The sequence below is a fragment of the Myxine glutinosa genome, chromosome 8, assembly GCF_964187855.1.
Source record: "Myxine glutinosa chromosome 8, kmMyxGlut1.1, whole genome shotgun sequence".
NCBI classification, from domain to species: Eukaryota; Metazoa; Chordata; class Myxini; order Myxiniformes; family Myxinidae; genus Myxine; species Myxine glutinosa.
In genome coordinates this window covers 74505027-74527718 of record NC_136268.1, presented here as the reverse complement: position 1 = coordinate 74527718, position 22692 = coordinate 74505027, and the positions used below count along the sequence as shown (strand labels likewise).

The 22692-nt window shown below is 43.3% G+C and overlaps 1 protein-coding gene across 4 annotated transcripts in view; it reads left to right on the top strand.

The window, feature by feature from the left end:
• DENND3 (DENN domain containing 3) overlaps nt 1–22692 on the top strand; it is a 143977-nt gene that overhangs the window by 72395 nt on the left and 48890 nt on the right. For all 4 annotated transcript variants that reach the window (XR_013624322.1, XM_068124645.2, XM_068124646.2 and 1 more), the window contains 5 exons: nt 3104–3363; nt 4960–5133; nt 12964–13087; nt 14071–14178; nt 17574–17719. Coding sequence is in view for 3 of the 4 variants with exons in the window: in XM_068124645.2 (XP_067980746.2) it covers nt 3104–3363; nt 4960–5133; nt 12964–13087; nt 14071–14178; nt 17574–17719 (812 nt within the window). In the remaining variant the exon portion in view is untranslated. The remainder of the gene's footprint in view (nt 1–3103; nt 3364–4959; nt 5134–12963; nt 13088–14070; nt 14179–17573; nt 17720–22692) is intronic.

Sequence of the window (22692 nt, the reverse complement as noted above, 5' to 3'; positions counted from 1 at the left end):
ATGTAACAATGCATTATTATGTGCTGGTAGATGTACACTACTTTATAATTATACGTGATATCATTTTGCGGAAGTACGTGATAGCATACACTATCAATTTCCCTTTGCAATTTGCTCCATGGATTCCACTGATCCAGCAAAATGTATTGTAGCTATAAGTATATCAAGACATTTTGAATTATAAAGTCTGTAATATATTAAAGGAAAAATTAATAAATAATTGCTTCAAACAATAGAATGTTCCATTAACTTGTTCTTAAATTATGAGTTATGTCTATCAAAAATGGTTAATTACCTTTTTAAGGCTTTTGCATATATCCAAAAGTTACTTCTTTAACCATTTCTTAGTCCTCAATGGGCATAAGCCTGCCTGGGGACTTGTATTTTGGGTCCATCAGTTCATCCATCTGTTCAGAGCTTCCACTAAAATTATTGTACGAATTTCTTTCATATTTGGCACATGTTTTCAACAGCATCGGTGCATGGGACACGTCAAATTATTTTGGCATCAGAGCCAAAAGTCATGGGACGCACGATCTTTCTTCTGATTTTTCGCAATTCATTATTTATTTATTTTTTACAGGAGAAAGTAGTACAGTATTGCATACCGGGATCACTTCTGGGAACCATTATTTATTTATATACACTTTACCATCTGCACTACCAACACACAACTTTGAATTCTTTATTTATTCATACTATCCGTGCCTTCCCATCACTCCACTGACAGGTTTAATCAAAAGGCACTTCACTAGTTGTTAAAATTTTTAAAGATTGTATTTTTATTATGGTCTTTTTTAAGGTTCTCAATGAGGACTTGCATTCTTGTCATTCATGAAATTTAAATGTACTCATGTAATGCACATTACCAGTGATCTGTTAATTCTTGTAATATTATGAACATGACTCGTGAAATTGTGATGAACCATAATGGAAAGATCTTGGGGAAAATGGTGAAAAAAAAAAAAATTGCTTCTGTTTCCTGAAATGTCTCAAAATCAACAGCACAAGGCCCTACAAAATAATCATTTCCGTAAGCCTAATTTTATATTGAAGAACATTTATTAGATTGCATATGCATATGACCGACCATGCTATTGTGGGGTACAGGCCAGTTGCTGAGATGTATCAAATCTGGTGGAAAATCGTGGTCATTTTCAAAGATGGCCACCAAAATGGTATTTAGCTTGGAATGTTGAATGTCCATCACATTATTCCACGCAGTTAACACAGGCTAATGTAAAATCATAGTGGACTTTTGCCCCTCCATTTGGAAGGCAACTCCAAAATTTCATGGTCTGGCTCAGACTATTGCTGAGAGATTGCTTCGGCAAAACTACACTCTGTAAAGAGTGTGGTGCGTTGTTGTTTTGTTGTTAAAAGTTAATTAGCATACTGGGACTTGCTTGAATGTAATTATTCTGGATAAATATAACAAGCTCACAAGATTTATTTATCCGTCTTGGTTTAATCAGTCAGCCTCCACACAAGCTCCATTTCCCAGTGGCTTTCAGCCTTGACTCACTCTTGTCTTCCTGTTATTGTTTGCTCACTCCCTGGTGGACATGCAGATGTATCAAAAATTTATGGTAGAAATAAAAATCGTCAGTAATGTCATCATTTCCACCATACACATCAGAAACTCAAATATCGGGCTTTTGTTGCTGTCCTACCTATTGATAAATGCTCAATCCATTGAGCCATATCACTCAATGGTGAAGAATCACTTTAAAAATTCCACAAGCTGGATCTGGATCGTCTCATATCCGGAAAATTAAATAATTCTCATATCCGAATCCATATTCAGATCTTCACCAAAATCGAATCGATTAGTCCTTATCACACACACACAACCTCTCCACCAAGTTTCGTCCAAATCCGTCCACAAAGTTTTAAGATATCCTGGTTTGTATCATATTTGGCCCTATCTCCCAATGGTGAATGAATGAATGAATGATCGTTTTAAGGCCATTTTCCCCGCTAGAACAGGGGTTAGCCTTGCGGGCCCCATGACAATCATGGTTCCCTGTTTGAGGCAATGTTTTTATGGCCGGATGCCCTTCATGACACCAACCCTTATTCGCCTCTTACGATGCGCAGGGATACGGTGTACCTATTCTAAACACACCGGGATCATTCATCCCAGCAAGCTGGTAGTCAGGTTCACTATGTTAACAAATATAATTTCGTTCAAAATTTTGGTAGATTAGCAAAACTATACATTTTTGGAATATTCAGAGCACGAGGAATCCAAAAATTAATGTTTACATTTGCGTAGGCACTTTTGCGAAAATGACACTCAGGACAGTGATGAAGATAGTCAGGTTCACTATGTTAACAAATATAATTTCTTTCAAAATTTTGGGATTAGCAAACCTGTACATTTTTGGAATCTTCAGAGCATGGAGAATCCGAAAATCAATGTTGGCATTTGCACAAACACCTGCATGGCCGCCATTTTGGATTTTGAAAATGGCCGCCATAAAATACATATTTTGCGCGATCTCGGCTTCTAGTCAACCTAGAGACTTAATTAAATATGCTAATCCTATGTTTTCTGGGTCAAGGAATCCAATAAAGGCCTCAAAATAGTGCTCAGGATTATAGAAAAGCAACAAACAAAGGTAATTGAAAACCATTGTCTTTATATTTGTGATATAACTGTATTACATAATACATGATATTGCAAGTCCTTTGAAGTTATAGGTTGTTATAGGTAGTATCAGATTGAACTATAAGTCCTATACACAGGATCTACGAGGTCTACACCGTTCAGGAATATGCTTTTACAGATCTTCATCACTGTCCCGAGTGTCATTTTCGCAAAGGTGTCTACGCAAATGTAAACATTAATTTTTGGATTCCTCATGCTCTGAATATTCCAAAAATGTATAGTTTTGCTAATCTACCAAAATTTTGAACGAAAAAACATCGTGAACCTGACTATGGTACTCAATAGATATTGAGTTTCAATACTCAATATTCATTCATTCATATTATTGCCGTCCTATCGTAGGAAATCATGCTTAACCAGCCACCCTCTCCCAGCTCAACCCCCTATGTTTGTTCCTTTTACACCTTTGCTGACCTCAAACCCCTCAAGGTCAGCAGAAACAAGTAGACCCTACCACCTTTGAAATGTTCCACAAAGCCTGGAAAGAGACCGAGCAGGAGACGCACGATCTGCACCTTCCGCGGTCTACTCTGGAAAACCTGGATAAGAATGAATGCGTTTATAAAGTCTCACCGTCCATCAAGACGAGTCTGGGACAGGGCAGGTTGGCCATGACTCAGCGGCGTCTCTTCCTTCTTGCTGAAGGCAAGGGGAGCTATATCGAGGTGGCGCTCTACAGGAATATTGAGGTGAGCTTTATAACCAGCTGCATCTCGATGCTAGATCAGCAATGCTAACTGATTAAATCCCCCCCCATCCCACCCCCCCACCCCCCATCCCACCAAATACATATTTAATCAACTTCAACAACATACACAAATTGCTAAACAACTGTTCCATGGAAATCATGTGACTAATTGAAATTTTAAGAAAAGAGGTTGTTACCTCAAAATGATTACCTCCGATATAATTTCCCAACAATCTTTAATTGCTTCAAATGCTCAATATTTTGATAAGAGAGCAGCACACATTGAGGGAATACTTTGTATTATTATTATTTTAAGATTTGGAATTTGGTGATTTATGTGCATTAAACGTCCCACTGTTTGGGAATTGGATTTGGGCATGACGTTACTCCAGATTGAATGTTCAGTTTGATATATAAAAGTTTGATATACGTGGTTTGGTAAAACTTTAATTGGAGAATGGTGGCGACCTCAAACTGATGCAATAAAGTCAGGTGTTAATTTTCAACTTTCATTTTGTCCGATCTGACTTCTACATGGTGTCCCATAAGTCTGGAACCATAGGGCAAAATAAGTGATTCATGATTTTTACCTCCACCACCAAAGGTGGATGGAGGTTATGTTTTCACCCCTGTCTGGCTATTTGTCCTTTTGTCTGTCCGTTTGAGAGCAAAATATCTCTAAAAGTTGTGGGCGGATTCAGGCGAAATTTGGCAGAGATGTATTGTATGTGACGAGGACGAAATGATTAAATTTTGGTGAAGATCTGGATTCGGATCCGGCTACTAGAACCTTTTCAGTGATTCTTCACCATTGGGAGATCGGGGCAAAAACGATACTTAGCAGGATATCTCAAAAACTTTTGGACTGATTTGGATGAAACTCGGTGGAACCTTTGGGTGTCTGACAAGGAATAATTGATTCGATTTTGGTGAAGATCTGAATATGGATTCGGATATGAGAATTATTTAAGTTTTAAAGTGATTCTTCACCATTGAGAGATAGGGCCAAAAACGATACATAGCAGGATGTCTCAAAAAGTTATGGACTGATTTGGACGACACTTGGTGGACAGGTTGTGTGTGTGACGAGGAATAATCGATTCAATTTTGGTGAAGATCCAGATCCAGATCCAGCTCGGAGAATTTTAAAAGGGATTCTTCACCATTGAGTGATATGGCCAACCAGGCGGAGGTTTGCTCTCCTGAGTGCCGTTCTAGTTTGCATTCTGTGATTACAAGCCATTTTCATCATTTTGCCCGATGGTTCCAGACCTATGGGATGGTTCCAGACTTGTGGGACACCCTGTACAGCCACGGTGGAGTGCCAAAGGGCCATTGGATGCAAATTTAACACATTTGGTATTTGCCTGTTCGGTACTCCCACGTGAGCATTCACCTAACAATTCTGGGATCCCAGGTTAAAATCTCATGTACTTCGTTGAATTGCCTATTGCTTATAAATACCCTGCAAATTCATGTAAAAGGACATTGTTGTCTCATGATGTGCTCATTTATTTTCGTTGTTTTTGCTCATCAATGAGGCTTTGATTCTCCAGGAAAAAAACCCTTTGCTTTTTTTCATTTTTGTTCTTACCAGGAGGTCGAAGCGACGTCAGTTATATCAATTTTTCCACCACGTGTTCCAGCACTGAAGATTAAAATAAAACATCGTTCTGAAGCTTTCACGGCAAACCTCAAGTCGGATCGCGATCTGTGGCACCTCATGGTGAAAGAGATGTGGGCTGGCAAGCAGACTGCTCACCACCATAAGGTGTGAAAAATTGAAGAGTACAGGAAACCAAGGAATAGCAAGATGTAGTAAAATATGCTTTTGTTCAAAATGATTTGGCACCTGCAACCGTCTCAAACATTAAATATATATCGTTTTGAAAAGGCCTGCATTCCCAATAGTCTACTTGCCAGCAATGTGAACCCGGAAATGTTGAGTACCCCAAAGTTTTAAGCTAGAAATGTACAGTATGGGTCCCCATCACTTAGAAACTGCCGGATGCTAACTTGCATATGTTGGGCAATTAGCAAAATTAGCATTAATAGCATTAACCCTATCAAACATAGGCCTGGGACACTGAAATTTCTGTTTCGCTCTATCGCTCCACTTTTATTCACAGGTATTAGAGGTAACAAAGGCAAGTACCATACCAAACTAGAATAATATGACTATGGGTAAATAATATCCTCAAAATTAAAACACAAGGATACCCAAAATTATCAAAGCTGAAAAATATGTGCACTAGTTACACAACATAAAACTTCCATCAAGAAAGAGCGTCTTGCACTTCTACTACTCTGCACTGTTATAAAGCATATCCTCATCATAAAACTCATCCTCATCGTCTTCATCTTCTTCTCCTGACTCTACATTCTTGTCATATTGCTCTTCTTGCTGTGAGTGTGTGAGTGTGTTGCAACATGTACTATCAGAGCCTTTGCAGAAGCAGTAGCTGGTACAGGCCAGGCCTGCAGCTATGCAGCTGCACTTTGCTGTTAAACAGGGCTTTAACCCAGCTTTGCAGCTACAGCTGATCATTTCCAACACGGCAGGAGGAGCAACGGGGCTTGCATCCAGGATGGGCATGATGACTTCCTCTCCCTTCTCGCCTTCCTTCTTATTCCATCCAAACTCTGTTATGTCCACAGCTGGTGGGTCAGGGCAGTCTGCTGCTTTCCAAAGCAGCACCTGTAGATGGGCACGCCGTCCATGGAGGAGAGCGTTGCGCTCTGTAGGAGGCAGTGTCTTCAGTGCTGGGGGGGTTTTGTGCTTTCGGTAGATGTCATATCTGGCGACGTTCAGAGATGCCGACGCCCTCTCGTTGTACAGAGCCTGGAAGAAACCACTCACTGCCTCTGTAATCTGTAAATCAGTAGCTCCCTCCTCTCCGATGAAGTGAAGCAGGTCACCGGGTACTACTCTCATGGCCTTGAGTGCGGACACCTTCCCTTTCCCCGCGGGATAGGAGGTGGTGTCACATCCGGAGAGAGCATGCATAGCCAGGAGGGAGCGACACTGCTCACCGAGATTCTCTACTGTCGAATTGATGTTGAGAATAGTGCCACCCCATCTCTCCATCTGCAGGTTACATGTGATACCCACCTTCCAGCACCAATAGACCATGAGTATGAAAACATCAGTGTCGTCGCTGAGAATGCGGACAGTTTCAGCTCCGCGACTGGCTGCATCCAACATGTATGAGATGAGGGAGACGTCAGCCTCGTCATGAGTGACAATACTGTCTGCTTTGCTGACCATCTTGATATGATCTCCTATGCTGTGTGTGCACAGGAGCTCACCCAGTCTCCGTTTGTTTGTCTTGTTCTTCATCACTTTGTCGCGGCTAGGTAGAGGGGTTGGCAGTGAGAGTCGGTACTCTGTTGAGCTCTCCCCAGCTTTTCTCTGCCTCTCATGGTCTTTGGCAGAGACTTGCTCATACCGGTCAAAGATGACAAATGTTTCGGTGATGTAGCGATTAAGCCGGCGCCCCATGCTGGCTGCGAGGTCAGCCACAGTGCCTGACGATGGCCACACCACGTGGTAGATGAGCTGCGATGCATCAACGAGTACAACATGTGGTGGGTGGGGATTGGGGGCAAGGATTCCAAGACGCTGGACGATCACAGACTTGTTACCCTTCCTGAGGCATCCATACTCATCGATGATGGATGCAGGGACCGGGCCGAGCTCGTAGTCAGAGGGCAGAGAGCTCCATTCTTCTCTTGCTCCCCACCACCAGCAGCCGAGCAAACAACGCCTCAAGGTCACATATGATCTTCGCATTGACCTTCACTCTTTTTTTGGTGAATGTCATTGTCACCACCTTATTTGAGATGGGCGCATGAAATCTCTCAGGAAGTGATGAAGAGAACAGTGTGCTCATGTCCTGTCCGATCTTCAATGCATCTTGCACATTCACCTTTTCATCTGCCACCTGGCCATTTATGATATGGTGAAGGGTCACGGTCTCTATGGTGAGTGGATGGGAGTTTTCCTGTAGCACTCTCAGGATTTTAGCCCGGTCCTCCGCGTCCAATTCCCGCCGTCCTTTACCCTCTTCTTTGTGTCTGTTGGGCTTCATTGTCTTATCCGGTGCTTCAGCATCGTCGTAAATCTCATCCAATGACTTGGAGAGATAGGAGCAGATGCCGAAAGATTTGGATCCACACGGCGACCTGCTCAGGGTTGGTGGAGATGCCCTTCATGCCTCCTACTCCCTTCCCTTGCTTGATGCATGTCTGCTCCCCAAACATGTCTCAACTCACTGCAGCTGCACCATCAGAGTGGCGGCACACATGGCTTCCAGCGTAAAGGTCATCCTTGGCAGTAGCAGGAAGGTACTGCATGTCGCACAGATGCCATGTGATCCATCTTGCGTAGTGGTGATGACCGGCAGCAAAGAAATAGGGCAGCATCTCTTCAAGGCAGTGTTGTTGCAGCATCCAATCACCCTCTCTTTCTGCTCGCCAGAACCTGTGAGCTATTAGGGTCGGGGTGATGAAACAATCCACCCATAGCCAGCCTGTGGGGTGCTCTCTGGCTTTCTCCAGGAATGCCGTTATCTGCTCGTGAGTCTTCTCTCCCTCCTCTAAGAAGTCATGAAGAAGAGCAGACACAACCATACGGAAGGCTCGCATCGCCTTGGGCCAGGCCTTCCCGTTGAAGATGGATTTCAGGCCTCCAAATGATGCACCGACTAGCTCCTCCACACCTGTTGAATTCATCAGTTGTCCGATTGAGCCGATGAATGACATGAGAGTGTGCATCATCCCAGGTCTGAGAACCACTGATGACCATCGCTGCAGATCACTCCACTTGATCAGGCAAGCGATCACGTACAGCTGCATGTCAAACGTGATATGACTGTGGCTCATGCCAAGCTGCCTCAGTGATGTGTCTAAGTAGGCAATGGAACTGAGCACTGTATCAGGGTGGGCAGGGGGCGAGTCAAGCAGTGGTCCAAAGACACTTATCGTCTTCAGCTTTGGAGCACTGTCATCACCATTGCGATCTTGCACAACATTGTAGGCTGCCCAGTCCAGGGGAAGAGGGGAAGAGTGGAGCTGCGAGAGCCAAGCAGCATCCTTCTTCTGTGCTCTTGAAACACTCTGTTTGATGGCATCTTGGAAAGCATCAGTTCTTGGGACACGGAAAGCATATCTGTCTAAGTGTATTATGTCCAAATTTCATACAGATCCTTCAAATAGTTTGCTCACACGAAGCATTCAAACGGAGCAATCGAGCGAAACAGAAATTTCAGTGTCCCAGGCCTATGTTTGATAGGGTTAATGCTATTAATGCTAATTTTGCATTTGCCCAACATATGCAAGTTAGCATCCGGCAGTTTCTAAGTGCTGGGGACCCATACTGTACATTTCTAACTTAAAACGTTGGGGTACTCAATATTTCCGGGTTCAAAAGAGGGCTCTATAGGCTTGGCAAGTAGACTACAAGGCTGAACCTGGAGTTCATGGATGCCCAAGGGATATGTGATGCCTCTTCAGCAAGTATATGAGATGCATTTTGATTTGAGGCAGCGAAATAGAAGCTGTTTGTACACATAATGTGGTATAAAAATGACTGAGTCACCATGGGGTACGTGCTGCCTCAAACTGAGACCTGACACCAAGAGGCACGTTAACTGAAAAGGTTTAGAACTACTGCCCTAAGGGACCATCCTTACGATAAATCACAGACTGATGTTTGTTTGTTTGTCGCACGACACCTACATTTCTGGGTCGATTACATCCAGACTTGCTACATAGGATCAGTATGACCCCAATTAGTGTATTGGGGTGTTTTTATCTTTGCCAGTGGTCTTGAGAGGGGAGTTGGGGGAAAGGGGGGGGGGGGGGGAAGGATGCAAAGTCTCAATGTAAATGTGTATCGTGTAGCGCCACTCCAAGTGGGAGAGTGCATTACAAGTCCCCACTTTCTACAGTACAGTATTCCTGTCCCTACGTTTTCCAGTGCTGTGAGGTGTTTTGAATTCTATGTTTGAATAAGGATAATAGTACAACCCCCTGGCAACTCCCTTAGGGAGCGGGTCCTTCGCGTCTACATAATACGTATGGATTTTTTTCTTTTCTTTTTTTGTATACAGAATCGAGGCTCGTGAAAGAGCTAATATTTATTTCACAAACAAATCAAACAGACAAACAAAATATATAAAAAGAGGGAGCGGTAGACAAGATGGGGAGAGAAGGGGAAGCACACAAACACAACATTTGAGAGCAGGGACATCGGGAGATGTGTGGGAGGGAGAGGGCTTGGGGGGAGGAGGCGTGGGAAGGGGGGGGGGGGGGGTGGGAGAAGTATAAAACACAAGGACACCAAGGACTTCCAGGACAGAAGTTGGTATTTCAAAAAAGTGGGGTGAAATTAGCGGATATATTTGGGACGTTGGTGTAATGTTCAGCAGAAACAAACAACAAAATTGAGACAAAATGGAAAGTCAGATGCTCTTTTTTCTGCCTGTCCCCTTGTAGCAGGCTACAGGGTTTTGCAATCCTTTCTGTGTGTGTGTCTGTCCAGGTCATAACTTTTTTTTACCATTTGAGCTTTTGTCATCAATTTTTCAACAAACCCTTCTTCTGAGAATATAGCAAAGATTGTATAATAATTTGGTCAAAATGTCAAAGGGCAAAGTCACAGTTAGTACAAATAGGCCTGATTAGCCCATCCACGGCGCAGTGTGAGACAGCCGGGTTGTTTGATCGCTTTCGTGTTTCTTTATTTACTATTTGAGCTTTTGTCATAAAATTTTCAACAAACCTTTGTTTTAAGAATATGAAGAACACTAATTAATAAATTTGACGTTTTTATGGCGTAGCCCATCGGGCAGAGCGTCTACAACAGTGTTTGTCCGTCCGTATGTATGTATGTATGTATGTATGTATGTCCCCTCAAACGTATACCAGTCAGAGCTGAGAATCTGGTCACATGACAGGGTGATGTGATTACATCTGATGTCATTACGGCGGTGCTGCAGCTGACTCTCCACACACCGCCATTTTGATTTATATGCCATTCATGCCAAACATAGTCTAACCTGTCATATAATCACAATCGCCATGCTCTACCTTTCCGTTTTTCATTCAGTGTGGAACACAAACAAACCGATTGTTAAAATGACTATGAAATATCGAAAGCATTGGCGTTACGTCTCTTCCAACAATATGTACGTATAGGCCTTAGGCGTTATGACTCACCGTCCGCTTTGGACAAATTTAACCCAGGTTTCTTAATACAGTGGTATCCTTTCATTTGTATTGTTTTCGTAATAATAATATTATAGTGAATATAACCATAACACTTTAAACTAAATGTCGTGAATGGAAAGTTGATGGATTGAAGCAGTGTAACCGTGGAAGTAAGGAGTTCACCTCGGTTTTTTAAAAATAATATAATTTTCGTAATAATAACGTAACGTTATTATTATAGTAAATCTAATCGTAACACTAATCCCTTTGCAGTGACTGCAACATTACTGGAGGTTAAATATATTTCTTATATATTAAAGTAGCGGCAGTTTTGTGTCCGGCCGTCATGCTACATCTTTACGTATATGATCTCATTACGGCGTAAACACCCGCTCACTTCGAGAGCGGCAGGAAAGGTCATTCCTATTTGGGGTATATAGATTACAGTCTCTCCATGGTCGGGTCTCAAGAACATTGGGTGTGTGTTCATTTACCAAGTTTCTAGTGGAGAGATCACCACGTGGTTAAATTATTTGAGCAAGCACTCCATTCAAAACCCTTAATAGTGGAGTGGCTTATGGAAATGAGCGTGACACGCTGGCCCAAAGCACTAAATTTGGCACAGTTATACTTTAGGACCATACAAAACTTTTGAGAGGGGGCTGCCCGATTTTCGAGGCCCAGGTCAAGGTCAGGTCAAGGTCAAAGGTGAAATTATGTGTTGGTCATTTTTGCATCGGTGTTTTTGACGTACATCGATACGCTGAGGGAGGATACTGGATTGGCCAGTGCAGAGGAGGTCATGGCCTGCATGACTTATGCTTCACAATTTCCGCGACAGAGACACAGTCCTGTGCATGGCAGTCCTGCGTTCCTGCACGTGCAATTCTTTGAACAAGTGGGTGTCGCCTTACATCCGCACTTGAGTAGTTCTCTACAACTAAGAGCAGCAGCTGACAGGGTTGTCCAGGTTGGACGCCACCCGGTATCTGCTTTGGTCCACCCAAAGCCATCTGGATTTGGTGCAGCTAGGATGGGCTTCAGACTCTCTTTCCAAATGCTGGCTTGGTACAGGCATCGATTTACATGCTGGAGCAGTGCGTTCTGAGTTGGAGGAAGCTTCTCCATCATCTTCACTCTCCTTGGGAATAGGTCCTGTCGAAGGTCATTCACATTGACATGTGGGGTTGTGTTGTCGTACATGATACAGGTAAACCGCTCGATCACATTGAATGCTGGAGATGTAATCACCTGTGGAACAAACGCAGTCAGGGACGTAATGGTGAATCCTTCTGTGGCTGTCGGGTAAGCTTTCCATGCCTTCCAAGCTGACTTTTTGCCTTTACCACTGAATTGGGATGTTACATCAGAGCCAGAGAATGCATGGAAAAACGGCAGAGCACGAGCTTTGTCTTCCCCAAGTTCCTGGCAGATTGAGTTGACATGGTAATAGCGGAGAGAGAGAGAATATTGAACCACCACCAACAAAATAAATCAAACGTATCAACAGTTCTATGCACAGAACCTCCGGTCACCCCTCCTGAAAGCCAAAGAAAACATTGATTTTTGTAGGTCGGCCATCTTCTAATCCTATATCAAATTTTTGTGAATGAATATGGATTAATTCCACTGATTTTACCGATTTTAGCCCTCTCGTCGGGGATGTTAGCTCCCCCCCCCCCCCCCCCCCCCCCCGGTCGGGGACAGCCTGGCGCCGCCACTGCCTATATGGCCGTCACCTGGTGGAAATTCCCATAATAGTAATGGATTCATTGACTAAATATGTTGGTTATGTGACTAAGACCAAGTTTTTTAGGTTATATATAAGCTGGATATTGCAAAAACATGACAGACACATAATTTGACCTTTGACCTTGACCTGACCTTGACCTGGGCCTCTAAAATCGGGCAGCCCCCTCTCAAAAGTTTTGTATGGTCCTAAAGTAGAACTGTGCCAAATTTGGTCCTTTGGGCCAGTGTGTCACGATATCACCTAAATTTGGACTTTAGCCACCCTACTATAAGGAATGGCTGGCTTGGCAAGCTTTAGCTAGCTGCTTGGTAAATGAGCACACCTCCAACCCTTGTGGGGTATATAGATTACAGTAGATCTTCGTTCAGTTCTGTAAGTAAAACTTACCTCATGGATGTCTGGATTCCTCCAAATTTCTTTGTTTAATGTTATAAACAGCATTAGCGACTGTTTAAAAAGCGAATCATGTGGGTTTGTGGTTTATAATATTTTACAAGCCTGGCTACGCCGCTGTTAGACTTTTGGTCTTGTTTTTTTGCTGTTGTTTTCATCAAGTTTAGTTTGAGCACAAAGCAACACGGATGGGTTTTCCATTTTCGGATGCTTTATATTTGTTTGTTTTTGTTGCACTTCCAGGACCCACAGATCCTCAAGCAGGCTGCTACAAACGTTCTCCTGATGGATGCACTTGTACAGTGTCTCCAGTCCTCAAAGGCTATCTATGCAGCGACCAAACTTGCCCATTTTACTGACAGTGAAAGCAAGTTGATTTTTTTTTATGCATTGACGTGCACTTATCCTGAATTGGTTCTTTATTACCTTAACATCTTTATATTGAAACCTGAGCCTTCTCTGATTGCAGAAGAGAATAGTTTAAAGGGCCCCAGACATGCAAAATCTCACCTACTTTGGCTTCATGTGTAAGATCCCAAATAACATCAATTGTATGTACCCACTAAACATGTCAAACCCTATCCAGGTTCCTCCTGATGACTCCAATGCAGTATTTGGTCCTCCGTTTGATTTGTATTTCGGTATTTTTAACAGCTCACCAGAGGCTAATGTTCCCCATATTGATGAAATCTCACGCTGAGGAAGAAGCCAGAAAACACTAATAGTTGAAATCTCATTTTGGGGTTGAGCATTAGTGAGTCTTTGGCCTTTTTAAGTTGTCATAATCAAAATATTATCAAAACAACAACGGCACTCGGTTGAGAGCATACCTCCACCAGGCTAAACAGTTTGTTTTGTATCCACTGATCGGCCGGATCTGGATCCGGACCTGAACCAAAATATAATCGGCTTGTTCTTGTCGCCTAACCAACTCGTCTACCTAGTTTTGTCATAATCCATTCACAACGTTTTGAAATATCATATTATATATCGTATTGGCCCTATCACTCAATGGTGAAGAATCGCCTTTAAAAAATGTTTTTTAACTCTTGAGATCTGGATTCGAATCTTCACCAACATCGGATCGATTCGTTCTTGTCACACTCCCAAGCTGTCCACCAAGGTTCTTCTGAACCCAGCCTCTCAATGGTGAATAATCATTAAAAAAATTATCTGATCCGGATCCAAAAGGAATGTGGTCATAAAAACGAATATTGTAATTTATATTTTTACCACCAAGTGTCTTTAATTGTAAATTGTCAAAGTACTGAAATGGCAGAATATTTAGGTTGAGGCTTCCTTTATCGTGTGTGTGTGCGCGTGTGCGCGTGTGTGCGTGCGTGTGTATAGTGACTCAGTTAATGCCTAAGACTACAGTCGAGACCCTGAGAGGCAAGATAAGTCCCTCAGCTGGGCTTGCCAGTCCCGAAGCTGTGGACGCCCTGCTCTACACCACTGGTATGAGGGACTTCAAATTCAGAATCATAATACTGTTTAAATCGCAAAATAAATTATAGTCTTACTTTCATTTGTAATTTTATATTACTTTCAAGCTCCACTTTCTGGTTTAAAGTAAAAGTAGTGGGGTATCTGAGGTCCTGCATAGGCTATGTTCTATCAACTGGAAAAATTGTCTCCCCGTTGTGATTTTTTGCTAAATCATTGAAATTTTTTATTATGTCCATTACTGTTTTTGGAAGTCCTGGACCTCTCCATCCATCTGACATTTACTTATTCAGGCAATATGTGTGGTACATGTGTTGTTCCCCCTTGCTGTTCCCCATCTACATATTCCCCCTTTATGTTCATCCCACCTCAAATACTTTCTCTTGCCACCCTTTCTTACCAGAAAATGACAAATCTCCTTCACACACCTGCACAGTACTTTTACAATTGCTCTCCTGACCATACACCTCCTCTTTTCTATCCTCATCTCACCCTCTACTTCATTTTTTAGCCCCCAACCAGGCGTCCACCCATTTTGCAGCTTCTATTTTGGATACTGTCAATCCATCCATCCTTCCTTTCATTCAGAACTTTTACTTGAAAATGACTGGATGCATTGATTTCATATTTGGCACATGTATGCAGTAATATCTGGGCACGAGGCCTCCCCACGCCAGCTGTTGCATACCCTTTAGTTTATTTGGCCCCCTCTTCTCTTTCATTCGCCGCATGGCCTCTTTCCATTCTCTCGCACATGTTCCTTCTGTTTTCCCATCTCATGCTCTTTTTCTTTCCCGTCTTTGTCCACCTGACTCGATTCTTAACAATCCTTCATGCAGGAACAGTACAGCCTTCCTCAAAGCGTTCAGTAACCCTGATCTTCATGCCAGTTAAATGGAAACTAACATGTCATAAAATTCAGATTCACAGGTCCATCGTTCCCTTATTGCTCCTGCAAGTGCACACCCCACCACCCTCCTAATCCCACCCTCCTACTCTCCTAGCTAGGTACCACAAACCATGTTGTAGCCATGCTATCCTGGATGCACATTGTGGCCCAACACCCTACTAAGTGAAATTCTATTGATGTTTCCACTGTTTACCACTGTTCCATGAGCATCAGAGGCATCTATCTATAATTCCAGTAATCTCTGTGTGTTTGTTTGTACGTTTGTACGTTTGTACGTTTGTTTGTTTGTCTGTGACCGCTGTTTCTCGACAACCACGGGTCCGATATACTTGCAACTTGCCAGGTATATTGCTGGGGACCCGAGGATGTGCCTTTTCAAGGTTTGAAATTAATCGGACAAGTACTTACCGAGCTATGGCGATTTAGCCGTTCGCCGTTCGCTTTGGCGTTGCGAATGGACCAAACCATTGCATGTAAATAGAGGGGGGGGTTCTGTGGTCGTTGCGAATGGACCAAACCATTCATGTAAATAGAGGGGGGGGGGGTTCTGTGGTCGTTACTGCCACGTGGTTTCAAAGTTTTTTTTTGTTGTTGTTGTTTGCACGCATGTTTTTTTGCACCCACGTACGGGCACGCCCTAGGATGTTTACACACACACACACCCCTACACAAATTTTTTTTTTTTTTTTTTTTTGGCAAGGAACGGGCACCCACGTACGGGCACGTCCTAGCTTATATATAGTACGGGCATGCCCTAGTCTACCCCAATCTCATGAATCTCTTCTGACAGAGCACTTCGTCATCCACCGCTATCACCTAACAGATACCTTTCTTCACAAGATATTGAAAACTTGCTCATCTCCCTCCCTGACTTTTCCTTGTACTACTTTGACAAACCCAGTGCTCACATTGGTGATGGTAATGTGATCTACATCAGGAGCTCCCTTCCCCATAGTCTTGCCCTGCTTCTTGCTCATTGCAGGCAGGTTAGTGGTCTTTCAATTTTTCCGCATTCTATTCTGGTTTGGTTGAGCCAACCTTCTTAGTCCAACCCTTGCCTCTCCAGGTTACAGATGTTTTTCTTGTGAACCAGCAATGGGATTTTGACCAAAGTTGGAACAAGTATGTATTATGATGCAAAGATTAACTGATTTGATTTTGTGGTCAAGAGGTGAAAGGTCAGAGTCTGTAATAGGTTTTCGTTTCCACGATAACTTAAGAACAACTGAAGGGAACCAAGTCAAACTTGGGTACAAGTATGTATAATGACGCATACATGAAAAGTCTGGAGAGGCGCCGAAGACGAGGGTTTTCGCCTCCATCAAACTGATGTGAAATGGAGGAATTATTTATAGAAGATTGGTACTACATTTCTGCAGAACAGTTCCAGAACCTTGTTGACTCCATGCCACGTCATCCTGGATGCACATTGTGGCCCAACACCCTACTGAGTGACATTCTGTTGATGTTTACTTTTCTATCCACTACCTGCAAGCACAAAAACATAGAAATTGAACAATGGAAAAATGGTCAAAGACGAGTCAAAGTTTGAGGTATTTGGATCTAATCAAGATGGTATGTGAGACGGAAAAGTGAATTATAAAAAGACGAAAACTGAGCCTTGCTTGAAGCCAACGATTAAGCATGGAGGAGGTTCAATTCAAGTTTGAGGGTGCACATCCTCAAGTGCTTTTGGAAAATTGCTGAGAATTCATGGTATTCTGAAACAGCTGCGAGGTACAAACAAATTTTAATCTGCCGTGCTATCCCCAGTGCTATAAGACTTATTGGTCCAAACTTCATATAGCAAGATAATGATCCAAACACTCAGCTGGAATAATTAAAACTTATTTGCAAAAGGAGGAGGAAGCTGGAATCCTTCAATGCATGGAATGTCCCCCTCAAAGCTCAAATACCAATACTATTGAACCTTTATGGGACTATTCGGACAAATAAAAATCAAAACAAAACCCCCAGCAGCTTTGATGATCTTTGAAAGGTCTTGGAAGAAGTGTGACACACCATTCCACAATAATTTATAATAAAATTATTTCAAAGCGTCCCGAATATAATTTTAATTGTTTTGAAGGAATATGGTGAACATACTCACAATTCGTTTCTTTCTTATTTACCATACTCTGTTACGTAGCGCCAGTGCCACCAAAGCAGTTTCTTGCCAAGACTTATACTGCATGGTTTGCCATTTCCTTCCCAGCAAATGCTATACAAAATTGGTTATTTGAATAATATTTTATGTTTAATGAAGGTGTACAGTATTTGCCTTGAATACAGTTTGTTTTCTTATGCATTCGAGTAAAAAAAATGCAAAATGTCTAAGACGTTTGCCCAGCGGTGTACATACATGCTATGTTATGGATATAAACATTTTTATCATACAGCATATTATAAATCCAACATTGTGCCTATAGATATCAAGTTGCTATGTTTAATAGGAGAGGTTGATAAAGGACATTCCTGGATGTGGCCAACCCTTCAGGAACAGAAACGCAGCCACATGAGGGTGGAACTGAGGGTGTGCCTCCCCGACTATGGTGCACCACAGGCAATGGACGTGTCTCCATATTCAATACCACCACATGGTCAAAAGAGCAGGATGGCATCCGTGCAGGTCACAAACGCTTGGTAGGTACTCAAGAGTACACTCAATTGTTTCAATATGCCATACCCTTCACACACACTAAAATTAATAAAGATAAAATAATTATTACGGTTTATTGGCCTCTTTTTCAACCCAGGAAGGGGTAGATTAAGTAATATAATTTGTGTTCGAGTATGGTATTTTATTTAAGGCAATGGGCTGGCATCCCAGATGTGGAGTTCAATTCCAACTGAAGGCAACAGATTTGAAGGCTTAGATACTAAGCTTCTCAAAACTAAGACGGTTTTCGATTTACCATATCATATCAAACTGTTAGTGAAAGCCCAACTGGTTCACTAATCGCTTTCAGAAAAGGGTAAACTGCATGCCGCTCCTGATAAGGTCTACATGTGATTCTGGACTCCACTTATTGCCCTTAAGGGGGATGGGCAATGAAATGCTACCTCATGAAAAGACCCCAAAATCCCCATTTTTATTTATTTATAAGGTAGAGGATGGAGACGGGAGGTTAGTGACAGAAATGGAGGTAGTAATGAAGGTATGGGAAGGCTACTTCAAGGAGATGTTGAGCCATGCAGGAAGCAACAGCGAACTGGAGCTACTGAGCTATGTAGAGAGGAATGTGGGAGTTGTGGAGCTTACGGAAGAGGTGAAGGTGGATGGTGGATGGAGGTCCTCCTTCCTCCAAATCCTTTTTACTAACTTCCCTGCAAATGTCTGCTGCTCTTCTTCTGCTCCAATCGGTACTTCTGATCATGTGCTTGTTAAAGTGGACATCTCTCTGGCCATTCTCAGAGAGCCTCCTCAGCGCCGATGAGTCTGGCATTTCACTCAGGCTGACTGGCACGGTCTGCAAGCAGCCATCAATCATCTGGACTGGTCTCCCATCTCTACTGCCCCTGACATAAATTCTTCCTGGGAATTCTTCCAAAGCAAACTGCTCTCTCTCTCATGCACAAATTTATACCATCTCGTCTTCAGTTGTCTTACCCCATCTCCCGTCCATGGGACACTGAATCTTGTGGTGAGGCAGTTGCCCTGAAACAACTTGCCTTTGCCTCTTGGAAGGCAAATCCAACTGAAGGCAATCTCAGTTCCTTCCACCAAGCTCAGAACAAGTGTGTGTCTACCCTCAGGAGTGCCAGGAAGCACTATCTCTCCACACTCAAGATTGAACTCTCAAACCTGTCTCCTTCCTCCAAATCCTGGTGGCATCTGGTCAAATCCGTTTCTGGTGTTTGTATCCCCTCCCTTACCTCAAATGGCTACACAGTTGACACCGCACGTGACAAAGCCGAATGCCTCAACTCTGTGTTTGCCTCAAAATCTTGTGTCCCAAACCCATCTCTCTCTGTTCCCACCTTTCCCAGTCGAACCCAACTGCTTCTGGACTCTGTGTCCTTCTCTCCTGACAAGGTGGAGAAGTTTCTGTCAAACCTCGACTCTGATTCTGCAACTGGACCAGACGGCATCAGCCCACGGGTCCGAAAATCCTGCTCTGCTGCTCTATCTCACCCTCTCTCTGTTCTTTTCACCCTCTCTTTTGCTCAAGGTCATCTGCCAGCATCTTTGGAAATCAGCAAACATTACCGCTTTACACAAAAAAGGGGCAAAAACAGATCCTTGCAACTACAGACCAATCAGCCTGCTTCCAATTATCAGCAAAGTCATGGAATCCATCATTGCTTCGGATATCAAATCCTTCCTCTTCTCCAATGGCATGATCTCTGATCATCAATTTGGATTCAGACCAGGTCATTCTACTCTGGACATGTTGCTTCTGCTGTCTCAACAATGGATGGAGGTCCTCAATGCCAAACAAGAAATCAGAGCTGTCTCACTTGACATATCACGTGCCTTCGATACGGTCTGGCACCCAGCTCTGCTCACCAAACTCTCCTCCTATGGTATCCATGGAAATCTCCACTAATGGCTTGCGGACTTCCTCTCTGGTCGAAGGCAACGTGTGGCCCTGTATGGATTTCTCTCATCTCCCCTTCCTGTTCTGGCTGGAGTTCCCCAAGGTAGTGTTCTGGGCCCTGTGCTATTTCTGGTCTTCATCAATGATCTCTCTGGAAAATCCTCTCTATCTCTTTGCTGATGACGCCACTATCTGCCGCTCCATTCTTCATCCCTCAGATCGGCAGTCTGCAGCCTCCTCACTCTCAGCAGACCTGGAAAAAAATCACAGACTGGTCAAACAAGTGGAACATGTCTTTCAATCCTGACAAATCACACACTCTTACAATGTCTCTCCGAAAGGACCGACTGGAAAACCCTCCCATATACTTTCTCAACAATCCTCTCCAAGAAGTTGTGTCGCTCAAGCTTTTGGGTCTCACTATCTGCCATGATCTTTCTTGGGAAAACCACATTTCCAAGCTGGCCTCCAAAGCCAGTCGCCGACTGGGCATCCTCCGTCGTGCGAAGTCCTTCCTTGGCACACCTGAGCTCCTCACCACATACAAGGCTTTCATCCGCAGCTCAATGGAATACTGTTCCCCCCTCTGGGCTGGTGCTCCTGCCTCACACCTTGCTCGGCTTCACGCTGTTGAAACCAAAGCTTTCAGAATCATTGGAATCTCCTGCGATGAAGTTAACTCCGAGAGCCTTTCACTCACTCACCGCAGGCAGGTTGGTGGTCTTTCTGTCTTCTACCGACTCCTCTCCGGCCTTGCTCCCCCAGCTCACTCTGTGCTCTGTCCCCCCAATATTCCTTCAGGTCGCACAAGATCTGCCTGCAACCCTCTTATGGTTAAACTGCCAAAATCTAGGCTCTCTGCTCACCTTCACTCTTTCATTCCCCTTTTCTCCTGCCTCTGGAACAAACTCCCCCACTCCCTTCAATCCCACTCCTCCCTCCAATCCCACTCCTCCCTCCAGGTCTTTAAAACAGCTGTTCACCACCATCTCTTATCTTCCCCCATCCAAAACCTTGAACTTTTCTACCCCCGTTAATTCACCCCAGATACACTTTTTTTTTCTTTTTTTTTTAAATTCAAACTTCTTTCCTGGAAGTCCTTGCAGTGTTCATATGTTTTATACCTCTCCCACCTCCCCCAAAGCCCTCCCCCTCCCACATTTCTCCCGTTGTCCTTGCTCTCAAATGTTGTGTTTGTGTCCTTCCCCCTCTCCTCTCTCCCCTCTCTCCTCTCTCCCTCTCTCCCCATCTTGTCTGCCGCTCCCCTTATTTTCTGTGTTTTGTGTGTCGGTTTGACTTTTTGTGTGATTAATGTTAGCTCTTTCACGAGCCTCGATCTTGTATACAAAAAAAAAGAAAAAAAAAAGATGGTGTTAAAAGAGAAGATGAAGAAGGGGAAGGCGCCAGGCATTGATGAAGTATGTGCATAGATGCAAATTGCCATTGAAGGATTTGGGATCGGTTGGACGAAGAGGCTGTTGAATGTGTATGTATGAGAGATGGTAAGATTCCGGAGGATTGGCGGGCTTGTCTCATTGTTCCAATATCGAATAGGAAGGGAGACGTACAGGATCCAGGAAAGTACAGAGGCATCATGCTTCTAAGTCAAGTCATGAAGTTACTATAATGGATTATGGATGGAAAGATAAGGATTGGGATTCTGGATTGAGTGGAGCAGGAAATAGGCAAAGAACAACAGGAGTTTAGAATGATTAAGGGGACTACTGATGTGATGTTTACACTGAGACAGTTGGTGGAGAAGAGGTTGGACATACAAGATCAAGTGGTATTGGGTTTGTGGACCTTGAGAAGGCTTATGAGGACATTGTCCTGACAGAGATAGTGATGGCACCGCAAAATGGATGGGAGTGCCAAAAGCAGGTTGGTCAAAGCCTCACCCAATATAAAGGGAAATGAGGAAGAAGAATAAGACTGAGGCTCATGGAAGAGCAAGGTGGAAGAATGTATGGTGGACACTGAGCAAGGTAATACATGGACAGTAAAAGAGGAGAGGTCGGGTGGAATCACAGCAACATGCAAGCAACAGGGTCGGACCAGGAAGGGACAATGAAGGAAAAGGGAAGTTTTGGCAGACCTTTGGCGAAAATAAATACTGGGTATCAACACTGTATCAGAAAAAGTATGGAGGATGACACAAGATGGTGGTGCACCACCACTCAAAATCCTGGAAGGGGAGGGGGTGGACGCATAAACAAAAACTAACGGTAAAATAGCATCATGAACTGCCCCAGATAACGAATATTATTTTGTGGTCGAAATTTCAAACCATAACCTCAGTCTTCTGATTGATTATATATACACTACATACAGTAGGTACAAAAGAAAAATCAAATGAAGAATTATGCAAACAAGTAACTCGGTGATACAAAACAATGAGCACGAGAAGAAGCAATACAGGATAGAAGATACGTGGAATACAAAGGAATATACAACATGTGGTTCTGCCAGAGAAGCATTTCAACTGCACTCCATTTTTCTTTGATAATCAATTTTGTGTCTCCTGGGCAACAACGGTGGAAATAGTTAGGCCGTACCTTCATTACTACATAGATGAGCAACGACCAGCTGAGGAAAAATGACTTTGCCAACTCATTCCTAAAAACAAAATCAATTATCTTCTCAAACCTAGAGAACCTAGTGCCCCATAATATTTAGGTGGCTAACACCAAAAAACGCTCACATTGGGATACAAGCATGACACTTGGCAGTGATGTTGCTATATATATACCCTTTAAATCCAGTCGAGTAGCCAACACAAAATTCAACATGGCTGCCATTTGTTTCAAAATTGCCACCAAAAATTGTTAAAATGTGCCATCAACTTAATGCCTAGGTCACACATAGGCGGATTTGTCGGCGACTACTGGCGACTGAAAAAATCGCCACCATCCGCCGACAATCGTAATGAAACCGTAATGGACGGTCGCCTGTAGTCGTGGTTATCCTCCCCAGGTCGGCTGCAGTCGGCAAGAGTCGCAAAGGGGCCAAAAAGTTTTTTAAATGTTTAAAAACGGCGCGCTCAGTCGCAATGGAAAAAAATCCGCCATGCTGTCG